This window comes from Arvicanthis niloticus, chromosome 2, assembly GCF_011762505.2.
Source record: "Arvicanthis niloticus isolate mArvNil1 chromosome 2, mArvNil1.pat.X, whole genome shotgun sequence".
NCBI classification, from domain to species: domain Eukaryota; kingdom Metazoa; phylum Chordata; class Mammalia; order Rodentia; family Muridae; genus Arvicanthis; species Arvicanthis niloticus.
Window position 1 is genome coordinate 65,897,437 of NC_047659.1, and position 24,207 is coordinate 65,921,643.

The window sequence follows — 24,207 nt, forward strand, 5'->3', positions numbered from 1 at the left end:
ACCTAAAAATCTGCTGTTTTGGGGTCACCCTTTGTCAGCTGTCCTTTTGTGATACAGAGGTGGTTTCTTTCCTCAGACCCACAAGCCACCCTCTGCTAGCATCGACGTTTGTAACTTCTCTGAGCCATCAGAGCTGAAGACAGGTGAATGTTGTTCTGGGTTAGACTTTGTCTTGTGGGATGTTGTGGCTGGTTGGGTCCTCCATTGCAGCAGCAGGCTATCACTTTCCTGTAGCTCAGGAGGGGCACATTTAATTTCTTCCAGGAACTTTTCCTTGAGGCATGTGGCTTGGTTATTTGGTAGAAGAGAATCCCTTTTAACCTGTGGTTTGTTTTTTTTTAAAAAGATTGATTGATCGATTGATGATTGATTTTATGTGAGTACATTGTCACTGTCTTCAGACACACCAGAAGAGGGCATCAGATTCCATTTCAGATGGTTGTGAGCGGTCATATGGTTGCTGGGAATTGAACTCAGGACCTCTGGACGAACAGTCAGTGCTCTTAACCACTGGGCCATCTCTCTAGCCCCAGCCTGTGTTGGTTTTGTTTTTGGTTTGGTTTGGTTTGGTTTGGTTTTTAGTTTTTCGAGACAGGGATTCTCTGTATAGCCCTGGCTGTCCTGGAACTCACTCTGTAGACCAGGCTGGCTTCGAACTCAGAAATCCTCTGTCTCCCAAGTGCTGGGATTAAAGGGGTGTGCCACCACTGCCCGGCTGTGTTGTTTTTTTAATATGCCCACTTCATTAAGCTTAATCATGTTCTAGCTTTTTTGATTTAAAATTACAGCTTTTTCTGTCACGTGAACATTTAGATGTCACTGTGGGATTAGTAATTAACCTAATTTCAATATTCTGGAGTCCTGCAGAATAGGGAGGCTCAAGGAGGAGAGGGGACAAAAGTCAGTTAGATCACACACATCACTTATCAACTTTCATATGAATCTTGATATTATTCTCTAAACCAGGCATGCTTAAGAGAGTCATGTCTGCATATATCAGTACTGTCTTCAAGTGAGCCTGAGCTCAAATGAAAAAAAAAAAAAATCCACCATAAAGTGGACTTTGTCTTGCTTTCAGTCCAGATTTACATAATTCACATAATAGTGCTACCTGGACACTAACCTATTGCACTTGTCAGTTTGAAATTTGAATTTGAAATTCAGGATATAAGTTATTACCTTAGGTTTGGACATGCCAAAATTTGAGGATTTTATCTTTCATAACCAAACAAGAGCAGGAGTTCCACCAGACATATGAAGAAGGGTGTGCGAAGCAGGAGCCATAAGTGAGCAATGCACTGGAGTAGACAAATGATCTTATTTCTCCATTTTCTATAGAGCACAACTGTAAGTGATATGCTAACATTATTGTTAATTCCTCTTAAAATAACCCAACAACTGTGGCTGTAACAGACAGTAGAGCAGGAAAGGCTCATGTGTGAGAAAGCCGCTGCTGCTCTGAAGAATTGCCTCGTTGTTAAATACTGGTAACTCTAAACACAGCATGAGCAAACAGGTAGCATCTTCAAGGCAGCTTCAGTTCTGAATAATGCTTTATTTTCTTTACGAGAGAGGCCAAACTTTTAGAATCATTGTTCTTTGTTTCCTAATATTTTTTAATTGAAGTGAAATTCACTTCACAGATAATTGGCCATTCAAAAGTAAACAGTCTAGTGGCATTTAGTACGTAGTGTTGTACAACCACCGTCTATCTAGTTGCAAAATACTTTCACTTTCCTAAAATAAAACCCAGCATCTATTAAGCAGCTACTTTTCATCCATCCCATTGTCTGTCCCTGGCAGTCACCAGTCCACTCTGTCTGTGGCATTGATGACTCTGCTGTTTCACAGAAACAGAATGATTTCATGAGTGGCCTTTTATGTATGACTTTCTTTGAGCTAACATGTTTCAAGATTCATTTACTTTGAAATATTTTTGGTGCTTCTTTTTAATTAGTGGTTTATATTCACACATACACGTTTGTGTATATCACTAGGTGTTTATCCATTTATCTGTTAATGGACATTTGAGTGTGTCCACCTTGCAGCCACTGAGACCAGTAAGTGCTACTGGAACATTTGTGCACAGCACCTGTATGAGCCTTGTTTACAGTTCCTTTGGATGTGTAGCTGAGAGTGGTTGCTTTGTCATGTGGCACCATACTTCCTGAAAGTCACACTCAGCAGTTTTCATTTCCAACAATAATATATGTACATTTGCTTAACATTCATGCTAGTCTAACAATATTTTGTTTATACCTATCATAGGGTGGTATAAAGCATGCAAATGTTTCCTTTTTATGTTTATTTGCATTTGTATATATTCTTAAAAGAAATATCTATTCAAACCCTATCTCTGTTTTTTGTTTCAAAAGACAATTTAGGTTTATTTATTTTGTGTGTGAATGTTTTGGTCACAGTTGTGTCTGTACATTGTGTATTCATGGAGGTGAGGAAATGGCATTAGATCTGTTGGGACTGGAGTTATGGACAAAGGTGAGCTGTCATGTGAGTGCTTGGAACTGAGCCTGGGTCTTTTCTCTGAATAGCAGCAAATGCTCTTAACTATCAAGCCATCTCTCCAGCCCCTCTTTGTCCTCTTTTAAGTAGAATTGTTACTCTTTCTCTTGATGAAATGTGGGAGTTCTTACTTAGCCTGGATACTGGTCCCTTAGCAGACATTCTTAAGTATTTTTTTTCTTGTTCTGTAAGTTGTCTTTTACTTTGTTGTTGCTGTTCTTCATTGAACTGTTGTACCCTTTTATGTTGCTAAGTTTATTAGCTTTCAGTACAGGGGGGTGGGGTGGGGTGGGGGCGTAGGGGTGTATTTTTAAGGTTTTTAATTTTTAAACTGTGTATATACATGCATGGTGCACTTGTGTCTTGAAGAGGGTTAACTCCCCCGGCACTGGAGTTAACATGCTTGTGAGCTCCCTAATGTGGGTACAGTGAACTGAACCCAGTTCCTCTGTGCAAGCACCAAGTGCTCTTATCCATGAGCTCTTACACCAGTTCCTGGGCTCCTATATTTGAAAGACTGTGACAAGGGTCAATATTGGGTGACGCTCAGATGAACTATCTATGTAACCCTTTTGTTTGGGGAGACTTGATGGTTCCTGTCTGGTGTTTTATGTCTGTTTAGATTTTGCGTGTCGTGTTGGGTCTGTTTAGGTAATTTGCTTGTAGAGACCTGTCCATTTCTTTTGTGTTACATAATTGTGGTGCAATTATCTGATATATTTTCTTAAAAATCCTCTCTTCTGTTAGATTGGGACTAATGTCTCCCCCCTTCTACTCTTTTATTATTTCATCTTATTCCTTGACTCTAGCAGTTGATAATTTTTATTGAGTATTTTTCCCAAAGAACCAATTTGAAGTTTTTGTTCATTTGTTAATTTTGAGGCAGGGTCTCACTGTATAGCTTAGGCTTGCCTTGAATTCAGACATCCCCTGCCCCACCTCCACCCCTGCTAGGTTTGAAGGCATGGAGGGATTATGTTCCTATAAACCATGACTAGTTGATTCTGTGGGCCATTTTTTTGTGTCCTTGATCCCTCTGGCTCCTACAATCCTTCTTCTCCCCCTTTTCTATAGGATTCCCCGAACTTCACATAATGTTTGGCTATGGGTCTCTGCATATTCTTCCAACAGTTGCTAAATGAAATCTCTCTGATGGCAATTATGCTAAGCTCCAGTTCACAAGTATAGCAAAACATATCATTAGGAATTATTGATTGTTTTGGTTTGTTACTGTTGTTGTTTGTTTTGTTTTTTTTTTCAGGATTTTTTTAGGGTTTTTTGTTTTATTTTGTTTTGTTTTTTTGTCAGTCGTGTTTGGTTCTATCATAGGCATGGGTTCCCTCTCCTGGTGTGGGCTTCAAGTTGGACCGTTATTGATTGCCCACTCCCACAAGTTCTGTGCCACCTTTACCCCAGCACACCTTGTAGGCACGACAAATTGTTAGGTCGGAGGTTTTGTGGCTATTTTCTGTAACCTTGCCTGGTTACAGAAGATGGCCAATTTAGGCTCTGTATCTCCATTGCTATGCATCTTCACTAGGTCACCCTTGTGGACTGCTGGGAGTCTCTACTGTACTAGGTTTCTGCCTCATCCCCAAAATGCCCCCAATTGCAGATGTCTCTCCCAGTACTCTCTCCCTATGCATACCCCACCTGATTCCACCTGTTTGCATCCTCAGTTGTCCCCAGTTTCTTCCCAGGGAGATACATGTGTCCCCTTTGAATCCTCCTTGTTACTTAGCCTCTCTGGCACTGTGGGTTGGAGCATGATTGTCCTTTACTTTACAGTTAATATCCACTGATCAGTGAGTACATACATGTTTGTCTTTCTGGATCTGGGTTACCTTACTTAGGATGATTGTTTTTATAGTTCCATCCATTTGCCTTCAAATTTCATGATGTTATTTTCTTTAATAGCTGGGTAATACTCCATTGTGTAAATGTACCACATTTTCTTTACCATTCTTCCATTGAGGGACATCTAGGTTGTTTCCAGTTTCTGGCTATTATAAATAAAGCTGCTATGAACATAGTTGAGCAAGTGTCCTTTGAATGAAGTGTCCCTTGGGATATGCCCAGGAATGGTATAACTGGGTCTTGAGGTAGATCCATTTCCAATTTTCTGAGAAACTGCCATATTGATTTGCAAAGTAGCTGTACAAGTTTTTATTATGGAGGAGTTTTCCCTTTGTTCCACATCTTTGACAGCATGTTCTGTCACTTGAGTTTTTGATCTTAACTATTTTGACAGGAGTAAGATGGAATCTCAGAGTCATTTTGATTTGCATTTCCCTATTGGTTAAGGATGTTGAACATTTTTTTAAGCATTTCTTGGCCATTTGAGAGTCTTCTGTTGAGAATTCTCTGTTTAGATCTGTATCTCATTTTTAAGAGGGATTATTTGATTTGCTGATGTCTAGTTTCTTTTTTTTTTTAATTTTTATTTTATGTGCATTGGTGTTTTGCCTGCATGTATGTCTGTGTTGCCTTGGTCATGGTGTCTGTTCACAACAGTAAAACCCTACTGAGACATCCACCAAACCAAAAAAGGCCAGAGACAGATGGTTTAGTACAGAATTCTACCAGACTTTCAAAGAAGAGCTAATACCAATACTTCTCAAATTATTCCATGAACTAGAAACAGGAGGAACATTGTCAAATTACTACAGTTACCTTGATACTCAAACTACACAAAGATTCGACAAAGAAAGAGAATTATAAACCAATTTCCCTTCATGAACATTGATGCAAAAGTTCTCAATAAAATACTTGAAATCTGAATCCAAAAACATCATCCTCCTTGACCAAGTAGGCTTCATACCAGAGATGCAGAGATGGTTCGACATATGAAAATCTGTCAGTGTAATCCACCATATGAACAAACTGAGAGAGAAAAACACATGATTATCTCATTAAATACTGAAAAAGCCTTTAACAAAAATCCAACACCCCTTTATGATTAAAGTCCTAGAGAGATTACAGACACATGGCATATACCTAAATAAAGGCGATTTACAGCAAGCCTATAGCCAGCATCAAATTAAATGGAGAGAAACTCAGAGCATTTCCACTAAAATCAGGAACAAGACAAAGTTGTCCACCTTCTCATATCTATTCAATATAGTACTGGAAGTGCTAGCTAGAACAATAAGACAACTGAAGAATATCAAGGAATTACAAATTAAAAAGGAAGAAGTCAAAGCATTGCAATTCTTAGATGATTATAATGTGCATAATTGACCCCAGAAATTCTACCAAGGAACTCCTACAGCTGATAAATACCTTCAATGAATTGGCAGGATACAAGATTAACTCAAAAATGTCAGCAGCTCTCCTATATACAAACAACAAATGGGCCGAGAAAGAAAACAGGGAAACAACACCCTTCACAATAGCCACAAATATTGGGACAATTAAGCAAGTGAAAGCCGTGTATGACAATGATTTCTAGTCTTTGAGCAAAGAAATTGAAGACAATATGAGAAGATGGAAAGATCTCCCATACTCATGGATCAGTAAGATTGATATAGTAAAAACGACCATCTTATCAAAAGCAATCTATAGCTTCAACGCAATCCCCATCAAGATTCCAACACAATTCTTTACAGACATTAAAAGAACAATATTCAACTTCATATAGAAAAACAAAAAAACCCAGAATAGCTAAAACAATCCTGTACAATAAAAAGTTCTGGGGGTATCACTATGCCTGATTTCAACTGCACTGCAGAGCAATAGTAATAAAACCAAAGAGACTTATCAATGAAATAGAATCAAAAACCCAGAAATAAATTTACGTATCTATGGACACTTGATTTTTGATAAAGAAGCCAGAAATATACAATGGAAGAAGAAAGTGTTTTCAACAGATGTTGCTGGTCTAACTAGATGTCCACCTGTAAAAGACTGCAAATAGATCCATGTCTATCACCATGCACAAAACTCAAGTCCGAGTGGATCAACATTAAACCAGACCCACTAAACCTGGTAACAGAGGAAGTAGGGAAGCGCCTTGAACACATTGGCACAGGAAACAACTTCCTGAAGAGAACACTGATGGCTCAGGCACTAAGATAATTAATAAGTGGGACTTCATGAAACTGAAAAACTTCTGAAAGGCAAAAGGCACTGTCTTTTCTTTAAGGCAGATGTCCCTTTTGGCAGTGGATATACTTAACTTTAGTTTATCTGATCTTAGTTTATCCTTCATTCTTTAAGGACAGTTTTAACACAACATAGGATTATTAGTTGATGGCCTTGTTTGTTCTGCATTTTTGTTTCTTTACTCATCTTTTAAGAATGTTGCCCCTCTGCCTTCCATGTACAGCTTAGTTGGATAGTTGGGCTCCAGGTCTCTCATAAGTTTATAAAGTAGTTGGCTGGAGCTGCAGTTACCACAAGGCTTAGCCAGTTTGCTTCTAAGTTCAGTCAGTTAATTCCTGGCCTCACTTTTTGCTGGATGTGGGCAGGAGACTAGTTTCATTTTGCTTGGGGGTTTCCATAGTACTGGGCACATGACAGCTGGCTTTCCCCAGAGCAAAAAGTCCTTGAGAGAAAGGAAACCACCCTGCCCCTCTGAGTGTTTGGATTGTCTTATTTTTGTTTAGATGGTGTGTGTGTGTGTATGTGTGTGTGTCCTCAGTATGTTCTGTCTTTGGGGGAGTGTGTGTGTGTGTGTGTGTGTGTGTGTGTGTGTGTGTGTGTGTATGTCCTCAGTATGTTCTGTCTTTGGGGGAGAGGGGTTTTTGCCTTGCCCAGGAACATTGCCAGCAAGTGTTTGCTTATCCACAGAAATACAAGAGAGGCTCCATGGAACTGTTTTACATAGGAATGGAATACAAACCCTGTGGTTGACCTTTCTTTTTCTCTTGTCCTTCCACTCTCAAGGTCACAAAAATAAGCTAATTCTGAGTACCTTGGACCTTAGTTATGTGGCTGTGACTGCTTTCCCATTGAGGGTTTGCTTCATGGAGAAAGTAGGCCCTTTTGAGCCAAGTTGAAAACTATGTGGTTAAGGAAAGAGGAGAAGGGGTTAAGTGAGAGATTGAAATTTGATTGAATCTCCTGGAGGCCAGTGCTTTATTGAATGCAGGCACAAGGTGGACACTGGGCTTGAGACAGTAACTACAAGTATATAAAACAGCTCCTCCTCAGGCTGCTTATAGTACACATGGATTCTTATGGCAGGACTCTGCCCAAGAGCAGTAGTTGATAAGCAGGTCTTACATTTGCCCATGTAACAGTGTGCAAAGCCAGAAGCACAGTATGAAAGACACCTAAGGAGAAAGGCGAACTCTCTTTTGGATCTAGTATATTGTTTCACAGCATAATGGTTTTGAGAACTTTTGGAGTCGTTTTTATAAGGATGAAACCTTGCACTCAGCTCCTGCCCACAAATAATCAGATACTTTTATTCTGATTTACTTAATGACTTGTGCTTACCTTACAAAAAGACTACTGCACCTATAATTTTTATTAGTTTTTAAAAAGCAAATTAAGTTTGTATTTATACTTCTATGTCTACTGTTCTAAAACTATTTTATTTCTACAGAATTCATAAAAGAACTAGTCATTGCTCAGAAAAGAAAAGCAATGCAAAGCCACCCATGTCCAAGCTACTATTTGTGTCAGCAGTTGTTAGTAGAGCTGGTGCTTCTGTGTGAACTGGGTGCTTCTAGGGGGCCCTGGGAATGATGAGAGCTTGGGCCTCTTGCAAGGCTGGTTTCAAATACCTGAGTGAAGGTAGTTCTAGGTAGTCATTGGGGTTGTTCTGAGGAAAAGCTCAGTATGTAAGAAGTGTGTTGTGCTATACAGATTGTAAGCACATGTGGACAGAGCCTGACCCATATATAATGACGTGGATGCTTCTGGAAACCACCACATCCTACAGTGCTTTTACCCTCTGAGCCCTGGTTTGCCTTCTATTAAAACATTGTTATGTATTGGACAATGGGTGTGCCATGGTGGAGACCAGGAGACAAGAGAGGGAAGTCAGTTGTTGTGGGTCTTGGCTTTCAAGACCCACATAACTTGGGGTTCTGAGGCTTGACAACACGTTTTTACCTGCTGCCACATCATTCTATATACAGGAACACTTTTATCTGATTGTATTTATAGGTTTATATTTAGTTCAGTTATTCAGTCCAGGGTCTCCAGCTGAACTTTTATATTTTTCTTCCTCCTCAACAAAATGCATCACATGAACCTGTCTATTAATGTTTCAAATTTGAGTATATCCTTTCCTTCTTGGTCATAGTCAAACTGTTTATAATTCTTTTAATATGAAATTAATTCTGAATTTTCACTTAATTGTTCTCTCCTAGACAGTTAAATCCCACACAGAAACAGAGGAGAAACAAGCAGAGAGTCGTACCGTCACCCCGCCTGCTGCACCAAAACCAAAACGAGAAGAGAACCCTCAGGTAGTACCGTCTCTGCCAGGCTTTGTCAGGTCTGAGGCTTGGGGTTTAGCCACTTTCTCTGTGTTCTTTCACACAGTAGTGATTACCAAGTCAGATGGACCTGGGACAGCTTTCTTAGTGACAAGTCCTGAGGGCCTGAGCATGAGTACAGAAAGGAAGAGCTCTGAAATGATGTTTTATAACATCCTGAAACAAAAGTTACTGATCTTTCTCAGGTGTCCTGTTATGCTCCTGAGGAAGGCCATGCTATGCTTATCTCAGATGATGTATGTCAGACAGCCAGTGCCCCCAGCTAATGTTAGTTTACATTGTAGACTGTCACTGTGTGTTCAGCTTTGTCAGGACCACTTTATTACATCACAGCCCTAAATCCCAAAGGAATCAGTGGCTCACAGTTGGAGCGGCAGACTGTGTGTTCATGAGCAAGAGGGCATTTTAGCTTGATGCTCTTGTACAGGCATCAAAGAAAACGTGAGAGGTAGTCTGGATATGTTGGTCAATGGCTGGTGAGGGAGCTCCGAGACCAGTTACACCCCCTCTGTCCTCAGTACGTCCTCCACAGTGGAACCATGCCAGACTGCCATCAAAGCCACATGATGGAAAAGTCTTGTTTCTTTAAATAAAAAAAGGAAAGCTCCTTTGAACCAGCCCAGTTTTTGTGAAGCAAGTACCAAATGTACTTCTTTCTGATGTGAAATCAATGTTATTTTTTTAAAGGGTCAGAACTTGAACCAAAAAGAAGCACTAGTTGTTGCTGAAAAACTTATAAAAAGTATTCACAAAAAAATAATGGCAATAACTGAGAGGAAACAGAGCAAACTGTCAGCCAAAAGAAAAGAAAACTTTTGTAAGACAGGGTCTTGCTGGGTAGCCATAGCTGAGTTGGTATAGCTGTGTATCCTAGGCTGGCCCTGTACTTGCAGAATCTACTTGCCTCTGCCTACCTGGTACTGGGATTACAGGCATTCACCATCATGCACAAAAACCATAGTTTCTTTGTCAAAAGAAAGGATATCTCATGTCAGTGACCCACAACAGGTGCCTTTATGTGCAGTAGCAGATGTTGAACAGAACCTTATAAGATCTTTTTTTTTTTTTTTTTTTTTTTATTTTTATTTTTATTTTTTTTGGTTTTTTCGAGACAGGGTTTCTCTGTGTAGCCCTGGCTGTCCTGGAACTCACTCTGTAGACCAGGCTGGCCTCGAACTCAGAAATCCACCTGCCTCTGCCTCCCGAGTGCTGGGATTAAAGGCGTGCGCCACCACCGCCCGGCAAGATCTTTTTTTTAAAAACATTTATTTTAATACATACATACATACATACATACATACATACACACACACACACACACACACACACACACACACACACACACACACGGGGTGGGGGGGGGGAGGAACACCATTGCTGTCTTCAGATACATTAGAAGAGGTCATCAAATCCCATTACAGATGGTTGTGAGCCACCATGTGGTTGCCGGGGAACTCAGGACCTCTGGAAGAACAGTCAGTGTTCTTAACTGCTGAGCCATCTCTCCAGCCCCCAAGATTACTCTTTTGTAGGAGAAAGGGGTGTGTGTGTGTATATGGCCAGATGTGGTGGCACTTGAGAAAATGAGGCAGGTGGATTTGAGGCCAACCTAAGAGATATAATGAAACTCTGTCTAAAATTTAAAAAGAAAGGAAATTCATGGGAGGGTTAACTATCTTTCTCATTTAAGAAATTCTTAAATTCTCATTTAAGAAAAGGTGTGGCTGGGCAGTGGTGGTGCACGCCTTTAATCCCAGCACTCGGAAGGCAGAGGCAGGCAGATTTCTGAGTTCGAGGCCAGCCTGGTCTACAGAGTGAGTTCCAGGACAGCCAGGGCTACACAGAGAAGCCCTGTCTTAAAAAAAAACAAACAAACAACAACAACAACAAAAAAAAAAAAAAAAAAGAAAAGAAAAGAAAGAAAGAAAGAAAAAAAGAAAAAAGAAAAGAAAAAAAGAAAAGGTGTGGCACATACCTTTAGTCCCAATACTCAGGAGGCAGAGGCAGGTGGATCTCTGTGAGTTCCAGGGCAGCCAGGGCTACAGAGAAGTCTTGCCTTGAGAAAGAAAAAAGAAATTTTTTGTGAGATTAGTCTAGACTGGCAGAGGTGACCTGGATGGATGTGTCAGAATAAAGAGTACTATATTTGGAATGCCTATGTTTGTTACAGCAAATATTGTGGGCAGCCTCGTCCTTGGTTATACTTTAAAAGAATTGTGGAAACTGGGAATGTGGTTATCTCTCTGGCCACCAAATCTATCATTTCAGCGTTCCATGCTAAAGCATGGGCATCAGGCTAAGATGGCATCACCCTGCCCGGTTCTTGTCCTGTCAGAGGGAAAGTTGCCCATTTCAGGCTTCATTTGTTTTTTTTTTGGTTTTGTTTTTTTTTGTTTTTTTGTTTTTGTTTTTGTTTTTGTTTTGTTTTTGCCAGGAAAGAGTCAAACTCCGGATTCTCTACATGCTAGTCCCAAGTATTTGAAATAAGAAAGAAAATTAAAACCCTTTTTTAGAACTCTGAAGATAGCAGAGTGGCCTGTTCAGAAAATGACACAAATGTCACACTTTTTTTTTTTTTTTTTACTGCTGAGATTAAAAGGTCAAGATCGTTCTTTAGAGATTTATTTTTCATTTTTATTTTAGTGTATGAATGTTTGCCCACATGTCTACAGATGCCATGGAAGCAGAAGAACTGTAGTTATAGATGGTTGAGCCACCATATGGGTACTGGGAATTGAACTCAGATCCTTTGCAAAAGCACCCCGTGCTTTTAACCAATCCCAGAAGCATCTCCCCAACCCCAGAAGGCCAATATTTTGAAGAAGCTAGAAATATTTGGCACATGCTTCTCTTTCCAGCACTCTAGAGACCAGAGTGGGAGGAGGCCTAGGTGGCCAGGACATGTGTGTGTGTGCGTTTGTGCACTCTCATGTGTTTAAAGACCAAACTGTATTGTTAGTAACTTTGTGGGAATATGTTGCCTAATAGCTGATGGTGTTTTTATTTACAGAGAACATTCTCTCCTCTGTACTTGGGGTGTTTAGAAGCCATGCACAGTAACTTCAGTAGGCAATGAAGACAGTTTTCAGATCGCAGCCAATCACAGCAAAGAACAGCAGTCCATTCATTACTCTCTGCAGTTTAAAGGATCTTACATTCTATCTTAGGGTTATAGATGGGGTCCTCTAGAGAGAAGCTGCCCCATAATATTTAGGTTTCATGTTTACTGGCAAATACTAATATTAAGCAGATCCCCTCCCACTGTTCCTGAAATCATTAGCTAGTGTCCCTGCTGTCCGGTGGGAGAGAATGTGAGAAGCCAGCCTTGTGGTGGGCAGTGGCTTGGAGCCGAAGCTGCTGCTTTTGAGGGGCTGTAGCTCCTCTGTATGCTTTTCCACTGTGGGTACCTTTAAGAAGATTCTTCTGAGCAAAAAATCCAAACCTGAGTCACTATAGAACAGAAAGCCTCTGGTGGCTTTTCGTGTGACTCCAGCTGTCAGAGCAGCTTTCCTGCTTTCTGACTAAGAAACCTAAGATTGTCTTTGTAAAATCCCAGACTGAAATATATTCTTTTCTTCTCTGGCACAGAAACTCGCCTTCATGGTGTCTCTAGGGTTGGTAACACATGACCATCTAGAAGGTAAGAGAAGATTTTCTGAGCATGGTCTTCTTTCTAGCTTTGTTCCTAAAGGCGATGTTCGTTGAATTCCTAGAATAGACAATTGGAGCACAAATAAAGTGTGATTGAACCAGTGTGAACGAGATTCCTTTAGAGAAAGAATTGCCCCTGTCCATATAACGTATAGGCCCTTCCCTGTATCATTCACACTCCTGTCCTAGGAACCTTCCCAGATCCTGAATGAAGGTGACTCCTGGTCTTTGTCTCACAGCAGTAGCAAGTGCTCCTTTGACAAGTCCTTGTCTGTGTCCTCCAGCGTCTGGACATCAGGATCCCAAGGACAGTTAGAAATCAATGCCCTTATTATTTAATTCAGGAGTGGTGAGTTCTGGTTGGTAGTCTGTAGGTATAGCTCATGCAGACCTGTATACATAGCAGTCTAAATAAGAATGGCTGTTTATAAGTGTGGTCCATGGCATCACTCTCACTCACAGAGTGGCACACTGAAGGATGGCGTGGCCTTCCCACTGAGAGGTGTGAGTAGTGTGCTTGCTTCTGTTGAGGACAGAGTGAAACACCGCCTTTTGCCTATTCATTACTGGTTGCAGGAAAGCCAGTACATTACGTAGTGCATTTCTGTTCCTCAGCGTCTTCATCTCTATCTTCTAACCAAAGCCTTTTCTTTTCTCAAGAAATCCAAAGCAAGAGGCAGGAGCGAAAGAGAAGAACAACAGCAAACCCAGTGTACAGTGGGGCCGTCTTTGAGCCAGAGGTACTCCAGCCAGCACTGGCACTGACTTCACTTGTGCCTTGTTAGTCCCTCCCCCTGAAAGCCTGCTAAGAGCACTTCCATCTATACTCAGCCTCTTCAGCTCTGTGAAGTGATGGGCCTCTCTGCTCACAGCTCCACTGTGTTTTGTCAGTCACTGCTCACCTCTTAAGGTTTTGGAGTTTGAGTGGATACAATCCTACCTTACAGTTTTAATTCATCCTGATTTGACTATGCTGTCATGAAGCAGAGGCCCCTTGGAATATTCTCTCAGAGCTAAGTACATACAATCATACTCATTAGTGCTGAGACCTTTGAGTGATTGGCCTGACTGATTAGCATGTGATAGGCATGTTTGCAGTGTTCGTGATGACCATGCTATTCAATAGTCACCTTTCCTTCTTAAATCTCCAAAGCGTAAGAAGAGTGCGGTCACTTACCTTAACAGCACAATGCATCCTGGAACGCGGAAGAGAGGTGAGTGTCTTTTAAAAACACCCTGTCTTGCTTTTGCCTTTGCTTTCTGTGTTGTGTTTCTTTTCCTTCTCCCTCCCTCTTTTCCATTGTCCTAGAACCTAGTTGCTCTAGCCATTTAAAGTAGTTTTTATTGTTTTCTGAGAACATGGAGGAAAAGAGATTTCTTGGCCCTTTGAACACAGAGCTAAAGCTGACTTTCCAGGTCCTGGCTAAGCTGGCTCAGGAGAATGGTGTAATGCAGCATTTCTGCCCCAAGCCTACCAGGCCATCCATGAATAGCTCAGTGAACAGAACATCGTGTGAAAGGAAGTATTTGGCATCTTTAAGCAGCCTAGCATTGCTGTTGCCAAGGTGTTTTTCATACTGTTTCAGTCTTCCTGTTCCAGTGAGGGTAGAATAGGGCTCCATTTCTGTGATCTGCAGACTTTCCAGGAAGAGAACTTAGAATCTTTTATCAGTGAACTTCTCGAGCTAAGGATGAAAAGCAAGCTGTTAAAATAGTCTCCCCGTGCAGAGGCTCCTAACACACTGTTCTCTTCCTCCACACCTTCTCTAGGCAGACAGAACAGCAGCAGCTCTTACCACACAGGTCTAAATAGGTCTTCATAGCTCAGGCTTAGACTCATAAACAAGGTACTGAAATCACTCTCTGATGTCAGTAATACATCCCAAGGTCCCTTTCTCCATGTGGTAATGTGTCCCTGAGTAACAGTTGCAGGCTGGAAAGGTTGCAGAGTAGGTGACTAGCATACTGATGTCTGTGCATGCACACAGACTCTCAGAGCCGTTGGAGACTTCTGAGGTTACCCTGACCTTTGCCTTGGGCAGAGCTACTAATGTGTAAGCCCAAGTAAAGCCATGAGTGAGCCTTTATCACTTCTGTCCTGCAAGTAACCAGCCCATCTTGATGGGAACTTACTGCTTTCTACTGGTTTCTGGGCCATAGTCATAAGTTACTTTTTGGTTTTGTGTTCAGCTCTTTTTTTAGTGACCACACAGTTCTCTGATAAGAGGGCACAAGCCAGCAGCCTCAATTAATTGGTCTGCTGGGAGATAGATAGTATCTGCTTAGAGAACAACAGTTAAATGAGCCAGAAAGATCAGAGGCTCAAGCCTGTATTCAAGTGCCTAGGATATGCCTTGTATGGATAAGCAAAGAGCATTCATTGTTGTTGTTGTTGTTGTTGTTGTTGTTGTTGTTGTTGTTGTTTTCCCCCTTACAGCACTTGGTTCTTTGGGGAAAAACTGGGCAAGTCTCTTTGTAACTGGGACTCTGTCTGACTGACACAGGCAGTGCTACTGTGGTATCTGACCATCATGGTACCTATGCATGACCCTGATAGACTGTGATTGGTGGGAAAGCCTTCACCAGTGCTTGTAGGCAAATCAGGCTTCATTGGCATTTCCTGACTTTGGTGTGTTGGGCTTGTATATAACCACTCAAAGGTTAGAAGCTATCACCCAACTCTCAGGAGACATGGACCTTGATTTAGGTGTGTGGTAAGAGTGATTGCCCTAGATGTCCTGTGACCCTGGGCTCTGCTTTTTTTAGACTGTTTGCAAATTGCTTCAGATTGGGCCTTGGGGGGGGGGGGTGGACAAAAAACCCTGCCCTCTCCTTAAACATGTAGTTCATGACTGTTGGTATTGTAAAGGAGAGACAGTTCTCAGACCACTGTATGGGATGCCCAAGGCTCAGAGGCCTGTGGGTTCCCTGATACTCTTACACTCCAATGGCTCCTAGAAACCCCTCACAGTGGCTCTGACAGCAGAGGGCCAGAGTAACTGAGTGGAATTCTGCCTTCTCACATTGCCTTCCTCCACCCTACCAGCAGGAAGCTCTGAACTGTTAGCAAGAGACACAGGAAAGCAGAAATGCTGAGTAAGTCTATTCACGAGAACACGGGGTCATTAGCACTGATGGCTGCAGAAAACCCATGGTGACTAATGCAGAAAATGCATAGAAGATAAGTTCTGTTCTAACTTTGACCTCCTCCTGTTAGAAACATCAGGTGTGATAATCCAGGCATGATCATGATCTGCCCAAGGTGTGTCTCCTTAGAGACGCCAGCACCTTAGCCATGCTCCAAGGCTCCCTTCTCCTCCTTTCTTTTAGGATTCATGTAGTTGTTTCTAATGACATTGACATCTTTGCTTCTTTTCCTTCCTCTGGCCTGTGTATTAACCTTCTGTCTGCTACCTCACTTCCCTTTCCATGCTAGCCAATGAGGAACACTGGCCAAAGGTATGTAAGATCATTTTCCCCCTGTCTTTCCCTCCCCCTTCTCCCCTTTTGTTCCCTTCTCTTGGTATATAGGTCGTCCTCCAAAATACAATGCAGTGCTGGGGTTTGGAGCCCTTACCCCAACATCCCCCCCATCCAGTCATCCCGACTCCCCTGAAAATGAAAAGACAGAGACCACATTCACTTTCCCTGCACCTGTTCAGCCTGTGTCTTTGCCCAGCCCCACCTCCACAGACGTAAGTAACTTGGGGACGTGCACTCTCTCCGAGAGCTCACATGGGAACGCCATTGTCCTATGCTGTGTCCTCACCAGACTGATAGCCCTGGAATAGCAGGAGACACTGCAGAATGCCTGCATACCTTGCCAGGCAGCTTTCTTATGGGGTCACAGCTGTTCCATGTCCTTAAGAGTCATGTACACATAAATCTGGGAAGCCCAGGGTTTCAGAGTCTGGATTTGATCAACTGTGAATGAGCTCTCAGAGCAGGGTGGGGACATGGCCTGTAGTTGAGTGGTATCTGTCATTGGTGTGCTGGAGGGCAGATGCTTCCAGCAGCCCTGCTGCACAGTAGGCACACCTCCAGATGTGCATGAGGTCCTGTGTTGGTGGAACTACTCAGAAACAGATTCTAGCACTTACATGTTCTGCTGAGCAAGCTCATAAGGTTGGGGACACATCAAGAAACAACCAGGCAATACAAGCACTCAGGGGGCTTGTGTTCTGTAGGAAGAGGGAGACAACAAGGGAACAGATGTGTAACCTGTCAGGCACAGATGAGCACAAGGAAGAGAAATGGAACAGAAAGCACAAGGAACAGTGCTGGAAGGCGAAGGCATCATCCATGAAGAGGAGGGAGAAGGGACTTCTCAGCTATGTGTGGCAAGCTGTGACCAGAGAGGGGATAAACCTGCTCGTCCAAGGCTTTTATTCTAAGTAAAACAGGAGACCACCAGAGGGCTTTAGTAAAGGGATGAAATAATTCTCCTATTACACATGATTTGTTTCACTGAAGACTCTGGCACCTGTAGACAGGCTGCGAGTGATGCAGCACACAGAACCACCTATAAACAGGCTGCACACAGTATCACCATTTGCTCTGATTGCTGCATTTGTTTCTTTGTGTGCTTGCGTCCACCTGCACATGCAAACATATGCATGCACATCTTTTTCTGAGTGAATTAAGAATCTTCACCTCAATGGGGTATGGAGGCGCCCACCTTTAATCCCAGAATACAGGAGGCAGCGATAGGCAGATCTTGAGCCAGCCTGGTCTACAGAGTAAGTTCTAGGACAGGGCTACACAGAGAAATCCCGTCTCAAAAAATAAAAATAAAGAACAAAAACAAAGAAATCTTTACCTCTAAGAATAAATAACAGTATTCTGTTGTGTAGCCACCATGTGGTTATAGTATTATCAGACTTTAGCATTGGTCACATCTTAGCATGTAATGCTAAATTCATATTCCAGTGTTTCCATTTAACCCAGTAGTTAGATTGTCTAAGATCACTCTTGGCATTTATTGTCCTGATTGTATCACATAACTCTCCTTTATTCTGAAATGGTTTCTTGGGCCATCCTTTTTTAAATTACAGTTTGTTCATTTAGAACATGCATATCTGTCTCTGTGTGCATCTTTGCCATGGCACATGGTGTGGAGCTCAAAGGACAGCTTTAGGGAGTCAGCTCTCTCCTTCCACTATGGGGAATCTCAGGCATTGAACTTGGCTGTCAGGCTTAGTGACAAGTGTGTGCATCCACTGAGATGGCCTGAGATCACTAGGACCTCTTGGGCCATTTTTGTCTTTCCTAATGGTGGTGTCTTTTTCAGTGGCACAGTTACTCTGTTGAGTTTGCCCCACTAAACTGTGCTAGTTCCCTCTAGAGTAGACTGGAGCATAGGTTTTTGAAGAAGCCTGACAGAATCAGAATCAGAGCTGACAGGCCCTTCTCAGTGTATCACAGCAGGAGGTGTGTGCTATCAGCCTCTTGTTGACTTTCATCTCTTGAGATAACTTCCATTGAATTTTTTTTTTTTTTTTAACTTGTGAAAGTCTGTTTTTACTCTGGTCAGAGGTGGCTTTGAGTCTGCCAAACTGTTTCCCAGAGACTTTAGCCTCCTTTGTTGATTCCTGCTGCTTCTAGAACCATCTGGATTTTGAAAGGAGCACTGTGTAGAAAAAGACCTTGGGAAGGATGGAATTAAGCAGGGAGGCCAGTAGAGAGGTTCAGACAAGGGACGATGACAGCTGGCTGGTCCTGATGGAGCAGTAGATGCAGGGATGAAGAACAGTGACCAGTTCTGTTTGTATTTTGAAGAGTCGGGTAGGATTAAATTGGGTAATGAAAAAAAAAAAAAAAGAATTCTCAAGGATAAATATAAAGTTGATCGCCTAAGTTAGAATTCTGGGGGCAGCAAACAAAATATTATCTTCAGAGAAGTGGGGTCACAGGAGAGTTTTGTTCCCAGCATTCTCTTCCTCGGACCTGTCTGCTGCTCCAAACTTACCCCGGTTCTAAAGCCTTCGTGTTCCATCCATTCTTCCTAACCTTTGCCCTAGTAACTGATGCAGGTTTCAAACTGGCAGGCTAACAGGCACCGGGAGTCCCCGTCAGAAACCATGTTTGCTAGTACTGAAGACTTTTCCAGCTTTTTCCCAGTCTAATGCGGTCAAAGAAGTCAGCAAGTCCCTGAGCCCTGTGCAGTGCTGTGCAGTGCTGTGCAGTGCTGTGCAGTGCTGTGCTGTGCAGTGCTGTGCAGTGCTGTGCTGTGTAGTGCTGTGCAGTGCTGTGCAGTGCTGTGGAGGGGCTTTACTCACGAGTTATTACTTATGCCACATTACCTTTGTCTACATTCTTTGAGGTTTTTTTTCTTTTAACAGACTAGACCTAAAAGGTCTACTCCAGTCAAATAACAAACTAAAAGCTTTTGCCAGGTTTCATCTTAAAACATGAACATAGTTCTTTTCATAAATCTAAAGTCAAAGTATGCTTTTCTGAAACCACTAAAAATGTTCAGCACTTCCCAAGTTAAACCCAGTGGGATTTTTTTTTTTAAGATAATTGACTTCCTACTTTCACAGTATCCCAACAGCAGCTGTGATTAAAATCAGCACACAGGGTTCTATGTGTTTGCTGCCGGGTAGCATAAGCCTCGACATTAATTAAACAATAACAGTTGAGAGCCAAGCATTTCCTGGGGATCAATAACCATCTAGAAGGGCTTGATAATCCAGACCCAGCCAGACCCTGATCCTCAGGACGCACCTTGTAGCTGCCGTCATTTTTATGAGAAGGGAAGATTTGCTGACTAATGATAAATCTTCAGCATAGTATAGCCGGACTTGGTGTTCCCAGCAATGTCACGGTCAGGCACTTTTGGCTTCCTGTTTGCTTATGACCTGTCACCAGGGTTAGGCCTTTTGATCTCCACTCTTGAGGCAAAGACTGACCTTGATGGATGAACTGTCTCTGTATTTTATACTCATTCTGACATTCTTGGAATTTTGTATTTAAAGTGTTAGGGTAAAGCAATTCTCAAAATGTAGTCTGGAGTCCCTGAAACTTTTCAGGGGTGTAGTCTGGAGTCCCTGGAACTTTTCAGGGGTGTACAAACTAAAATTGTTTCTATAATAGTACTGACACATCTAGCATCATTTCCACACTCAGTCTCAAGACTGGAGACACAACTTCCTAAATGATGTCATGGCTATTTAATGCTGACTTGTGTCCTTGAGTTGTGTTTTATTTTCAGTATACTGTTGCTATAACTTTCTTTGATTCTGTAACTAACTCAGAGGGTTCTCAGTGATTTTGAGTACACAGAAGTCCCAACACTCACACATGCTAGACACTACTGCTATAGTATATATAAATATGGAATTTGAAGGATGGAGCTGGAGAGATACATGCATATGTACACATGCACAAACATACAAAGGGGACATTCCCACATGATTTTCTGTATCATTGGGAAGATGTGTTCCCTCAGTGGTATGGTAGTGGAGAAGGGACTGGGCATCACTCTCTGGCTGCTTACTCTGTAGTCCTGTGGCAGGATTTCTAACAGAAGCTCCAGACATCCTAAAGCAGCGTGCCAGCACTGACTTGTTGGGAGTCCTCCAGCTCGTCCTTCAGTTCCCCTTCCCTGGCACTTTAATCCATGTGTCACTCCTATCCAGACAACAGGTCGCACATCAACTGGATGAAGAACACACTAATATAAAAACTCTTGATTTTATTTTCCCTGTATCCTCCAAATTTCAACTAGTTATACTTTCTTGTCGTTTGATGGTGCCTCCCGTTCTGAGGCCCAGAAGCCTTCCCTGAGCACTGGAACTGCCACAAAGGGTGCAGTAGAGTGGACTGGGGCTGCTTTCTCTGTTTAGTGAAATGTTTTATGGGAAGAATAAAGCCTTCCACTGGATGTGAGCAGCAAATGCCAAATGCTGGTTCTTCAGCTATGGCTATGGCTCCTTCAGTCCCATGTTAGAAGTGTGTCTGTCAGTTCTCTTTGCTCCTGGCTTGGACAATCCCATTTGAACGTTTACTTGGGGAACATTTCCCCAAGTGAGCAAGAAGTTTAGTAAATGGTTATTTCTTGCCTCTATTTCCAAATTCTTTTTAAACTCCCTCTAAAATGATAGATAATAAACTTGGCTCAGTACCTGATAGCATCTGATTTGTGAATTGGAATCTTGGTGTTGGAAATGCCAAACTGTTATCTAACCTGAAGATCTTTGCTGCAAACTCTAGTTTATAAGATTAAAATTTTACTCTAAATCTGAAGATGTAAAGGAAGTTCTTAATGCTAAATTGTCACCCCAGAAATTGAGCTTTGTGGAGCAGGTGAAACTTTGTGCCACTGGAAACTCCTGCTCTCTGTAACACTAAAGTTGCCATCTCTGTGCCATCAGCTCACTTTCAAAAACACTTACGTGCAACCACAGTGCAGAAGGTAGCATTGAGTTTTCACCCTCCTTATCATTTTTCTTACCTTTCCTCTTCATCTCATAGGGTGATATCCATGAGGATTTTTGCAGTGTTTGCAGAAAGAGTGGCCAATTGCTGATGTGTGACACGTGTTCCCGTGTGTATCATCTGGACTGCTTAGAGCCGCCCCTGAAAACAATTCCCAAGGGCATGTGGATCTGTCCCAGATGTCAGGACCAGGTACTGGGGGTTGGGGTCACATGGGTGAGGGACCAAGAGGAAGAATGCCATGGAAACGCCTTTCCTTCCCATCCTGGGGAATAGGCTTCCCTTCTCTCTTGGTTGTTGTCCTCCTGGTTCATAGCACAGCATGCAGGCACACGGTATAGCCTTTGTTCCCTCACAGGCTTCCTGATGCATGAATTGCTTTCTTCTTTAGGAAATGACTTATCTTCCCTTTCAAAGTACAGACCCTCAGCCCTGTGTGATGGCATAAGCCTATAATCCCAGCACTTAAAGGGCTGAACCAAGAGCTTAACAAATTCAAGGCCAGTCTGAGCTACATAGTGAGATGTGCATTCTCACGATGAGAAAACAAAACAAACAATAAATTAAGATTCTTAAAAGCCTATTCTAAGCTGGGTCTGGTTGTACATACCTTTAGTTCCAGAAATCAGTAGGCTGAGACTGGTGGATCCGGGTGTAAGGCCAGCCTGGTCTACATAATGAGTTCCTGTCAAGCAGGGCTACAAGGTGAGATGCTGTATCAGAAAAAAGAAAACCTGATTTAAGATCATTTTTTAAACTTTTCTTTTTCTGTTCTTTTTGCAACACTGGGACCCAAACCAGAGCATTGTATGTGCTGTCTATGCACTACGGGCCCTGTGGGTGCGACTTACGTGCTCGACCACTGAGCTGCATCTTAAGTTCGTGGTGTGTTAAAACAAGATATCTCTCTCTCTCTCTCTGTAGCCCAGGCTGGCATTGAACATGGGATCTCCTGCCTTGGCTTCCTGGCCTACAGGTACGACCACACCTGACTTAGTCCTTATCCATGGACTCCAGTGTAGTCAGGAGTGCCTTCTCCTGCTCCTTTCTCACATGGTTCCCTGACAGTTGCCTACACGGGGGCTAGATTATATTTCTGTGTGTCGAACTACATTTAACATCCTTTGGGTGTTTTGGGGAGACATAACAAAACTAAATTTGAAACAGGTAACCCTTGTCAAATCAAAGGCAGAATTGACTGCCAGCATGCTGGTGTCCAGCCTTGTGCTTCTAGCTGTAGAGAGTGGTTCTGGTTGTGTGTCTTTCGTTTGCTTGGTTGAATGGATGTTTTGTTTTGTCTTTGTTTTGAGACAGGGTCTCACTGTGTAGCCCTGGCTGACCTAGAACTCTGTATGTAGATCAGGCTGCCCTCAGACTCAGAGCTCCACCTGCATTTTCTGGGATTACAGGTGTGTTCCACCATGCCTTGCTCCTGTGGCCTTCTTTAATTTATATTTTTATGTATTCATTTTATGTGTATCTATGTGTTATCAACTTGTATGTCTGTGCATGCCTGGTGTCCTGTGCCTTCAGAGGTTGTTGGATATCTGCGACTAGAGGTACAGACAGTTGTGAACTACCATGTCAGTGCTAGGATTTGAACCTGGTGTGTCTGGAAGAATAATTAGTGCTCTTAACCCCTGAGCCGTCTCTCCAACCCCTCACGTGGCTTTGATACTGGAATGCTCCCAAGTCTCTGCTTCTTTGTATAGTCCAGGATTTTGAGTGATGCTTCTACAAGCCTCCTTGGATCTTGACTACAGCCACAGACACTGGTGTTTGGTGTGATCTTGGGTCTCAAGGGAAAACTATAACTTCTTTTCAGATGCTGAAGAAGGAAGAAGCAATTCCATGGCCTGGAACCTTAGCCATTGTTCATTCCTACATCGCCTACAAAGCAGGTAAGATCTGCCTTTTCAGGGGAAAAAGTTACTGGAGGGCAGTGCTGGATTTGCTTCCAAAAAATAAAAAATAAAAGTGTTTTATTGAATAAAGTAGAAAGTTTGTGAACTACCTTTTGAGGAGACCGTGAAGCGTGGTACCCCCGGTAAAGCCTGGCCTAAGCCTCCAAGGCCAGTATACCCAAAAGGAAAAGTCTATGTAGTCAAGTTCTGTGTCCTTGGCTGTATGACAACAAGCACTTTCAGGGCTGGTATCTTTGGTGAACAAAGCTGGGCAGGCTTTTCTAAAGAATTGATGGTTTAAATGTTACTTTTTTCCCCAGCAAAAGAAGAGGAGAAACAGAAGCTACTTAAGTGGAGTTCAGATTTAAAACAGGAGCGGGAACAACTGGAGCAGAAGGTGAAAGAGCTCAGCAGTTCTATAAGTGTAAGTCACTTCTCTGTCTAGACAGCAATGCAGGGTCCTTGACAGCTGCCTCCAGTCTTTCCCTGTGTGAATGGGACCAACTTAGGCAGCTGGACGCCTACCTTCTGAGTGACTATGCAACCTCAGGTGCCATGGCCATGGGCTACTTGCCCAAGCTGTTGAGTGCCCTTGTGGCTGCTGTCTGAGAGGGTTTTCAGTCTGCAGGGGAAGAGATGGAGTGGCAGCTGCACCATTGTAGCACCACCCAGTGCCTGCACATTCTGAGAGGAGCCTCACTTGACCCTAAGAGCCGAAGGCCCCTAAGTGACTCTTTAGACATCTGATTTACTAGGCTGAAGGAAAGACTTCCAGCTGGCAGCCAACCTAGAGGGCCTGGTTCACCGACTGGAGTCTTCGACATTGGGCTATCTCAGGTCTCCTAAACATTACTGGTCCACTCATGCACTGCCTCTAAGTTATGAGTGACTAAATGATCCTCCACAGACTTCAGGCCAGTCCCTGTATCCCTCACTGGCTTTTTTTTTTTGGTTTGGTTTGGTTTTTCAAGACAAAGTTTCTCTGTGTAACAGCTCTGACTATCCTGGAACTCATCCTATAGACTAGCCTGGCCTTGAGCTCACACAGATCCAGCTGCCCCAGCCTCCCAAATGCTGGACTTAAAGTCGTGCACCACCATGCCTGCTGTCACCTGTGAGCATAGCTGATGCAAGCTTTAGGGCAGCTTTCATGGGGACTTTCACGTCACAGCACTGTAAGTGCTAGTGACCAGTAGAGTTGGCTTTTACCCTACCATTGGCCCCATCTCTTGCCTCGTGTA

At 42.7% G+C, this 24,207-nt stretch overlaps 1 protein-coding gene across 25 annotated transcripts in view; it reads left to right on the plus strand.

Moving 5' to 3' along the window:
* Phf21a (PHD finger protein 21A) overlaps positions 1 to 24,207 on the plus strand; it is a 174,608-nt gene that overhangs the window by 145,810 nt on the left and 4,591 nt on the right. For 20 of the 25 annotated variants that reach the window (XM_076929281.1, XM_076929276.1, XM_076929269.1 and 17 more), the window contains 8 exons: positions 8,844 to 8,942; positions 12,561 to 12,612; positions 13,284 to 13,363; positions 13,777 to 13,837; positions 16,155 to 16,318; positions 21,099 to 21,254; positions 22,888 to 22,963; positions 23,287 to 23,390. In XM_076929281.1, coding sequence (XP_076785396.1) covers positions 8,844 to 8,942; positions 12,561 to 12,612; positions 13,284 to 13,363; positions 13,777 to 13,837; positions 16,155 to 16,318; positions 21,099 to 21,254; positions 22,888 to 22,963; positions 23,287 to 23,390 — 792 coding nt within the window. Of the gene's footprint in view, positions 1 to 8,843; positions 8,943 to 12,560; positions 12,613 to 13,283; positions 13,364 to 13,776; positions 13,838 to 16,059; positions 16,083 to 16,154; positions 16,319 to 21,098; positions 21,255 to 22,887; positions 22,964 to 23,286; positions 23,391 to 24,207 lie in introns of all 25 variants that reach the window. The other 5 variants (XM_076929284.1, XM_034496761.2, XM_034496758.2 and 2 more) reach the window with 1 other exon arrangement.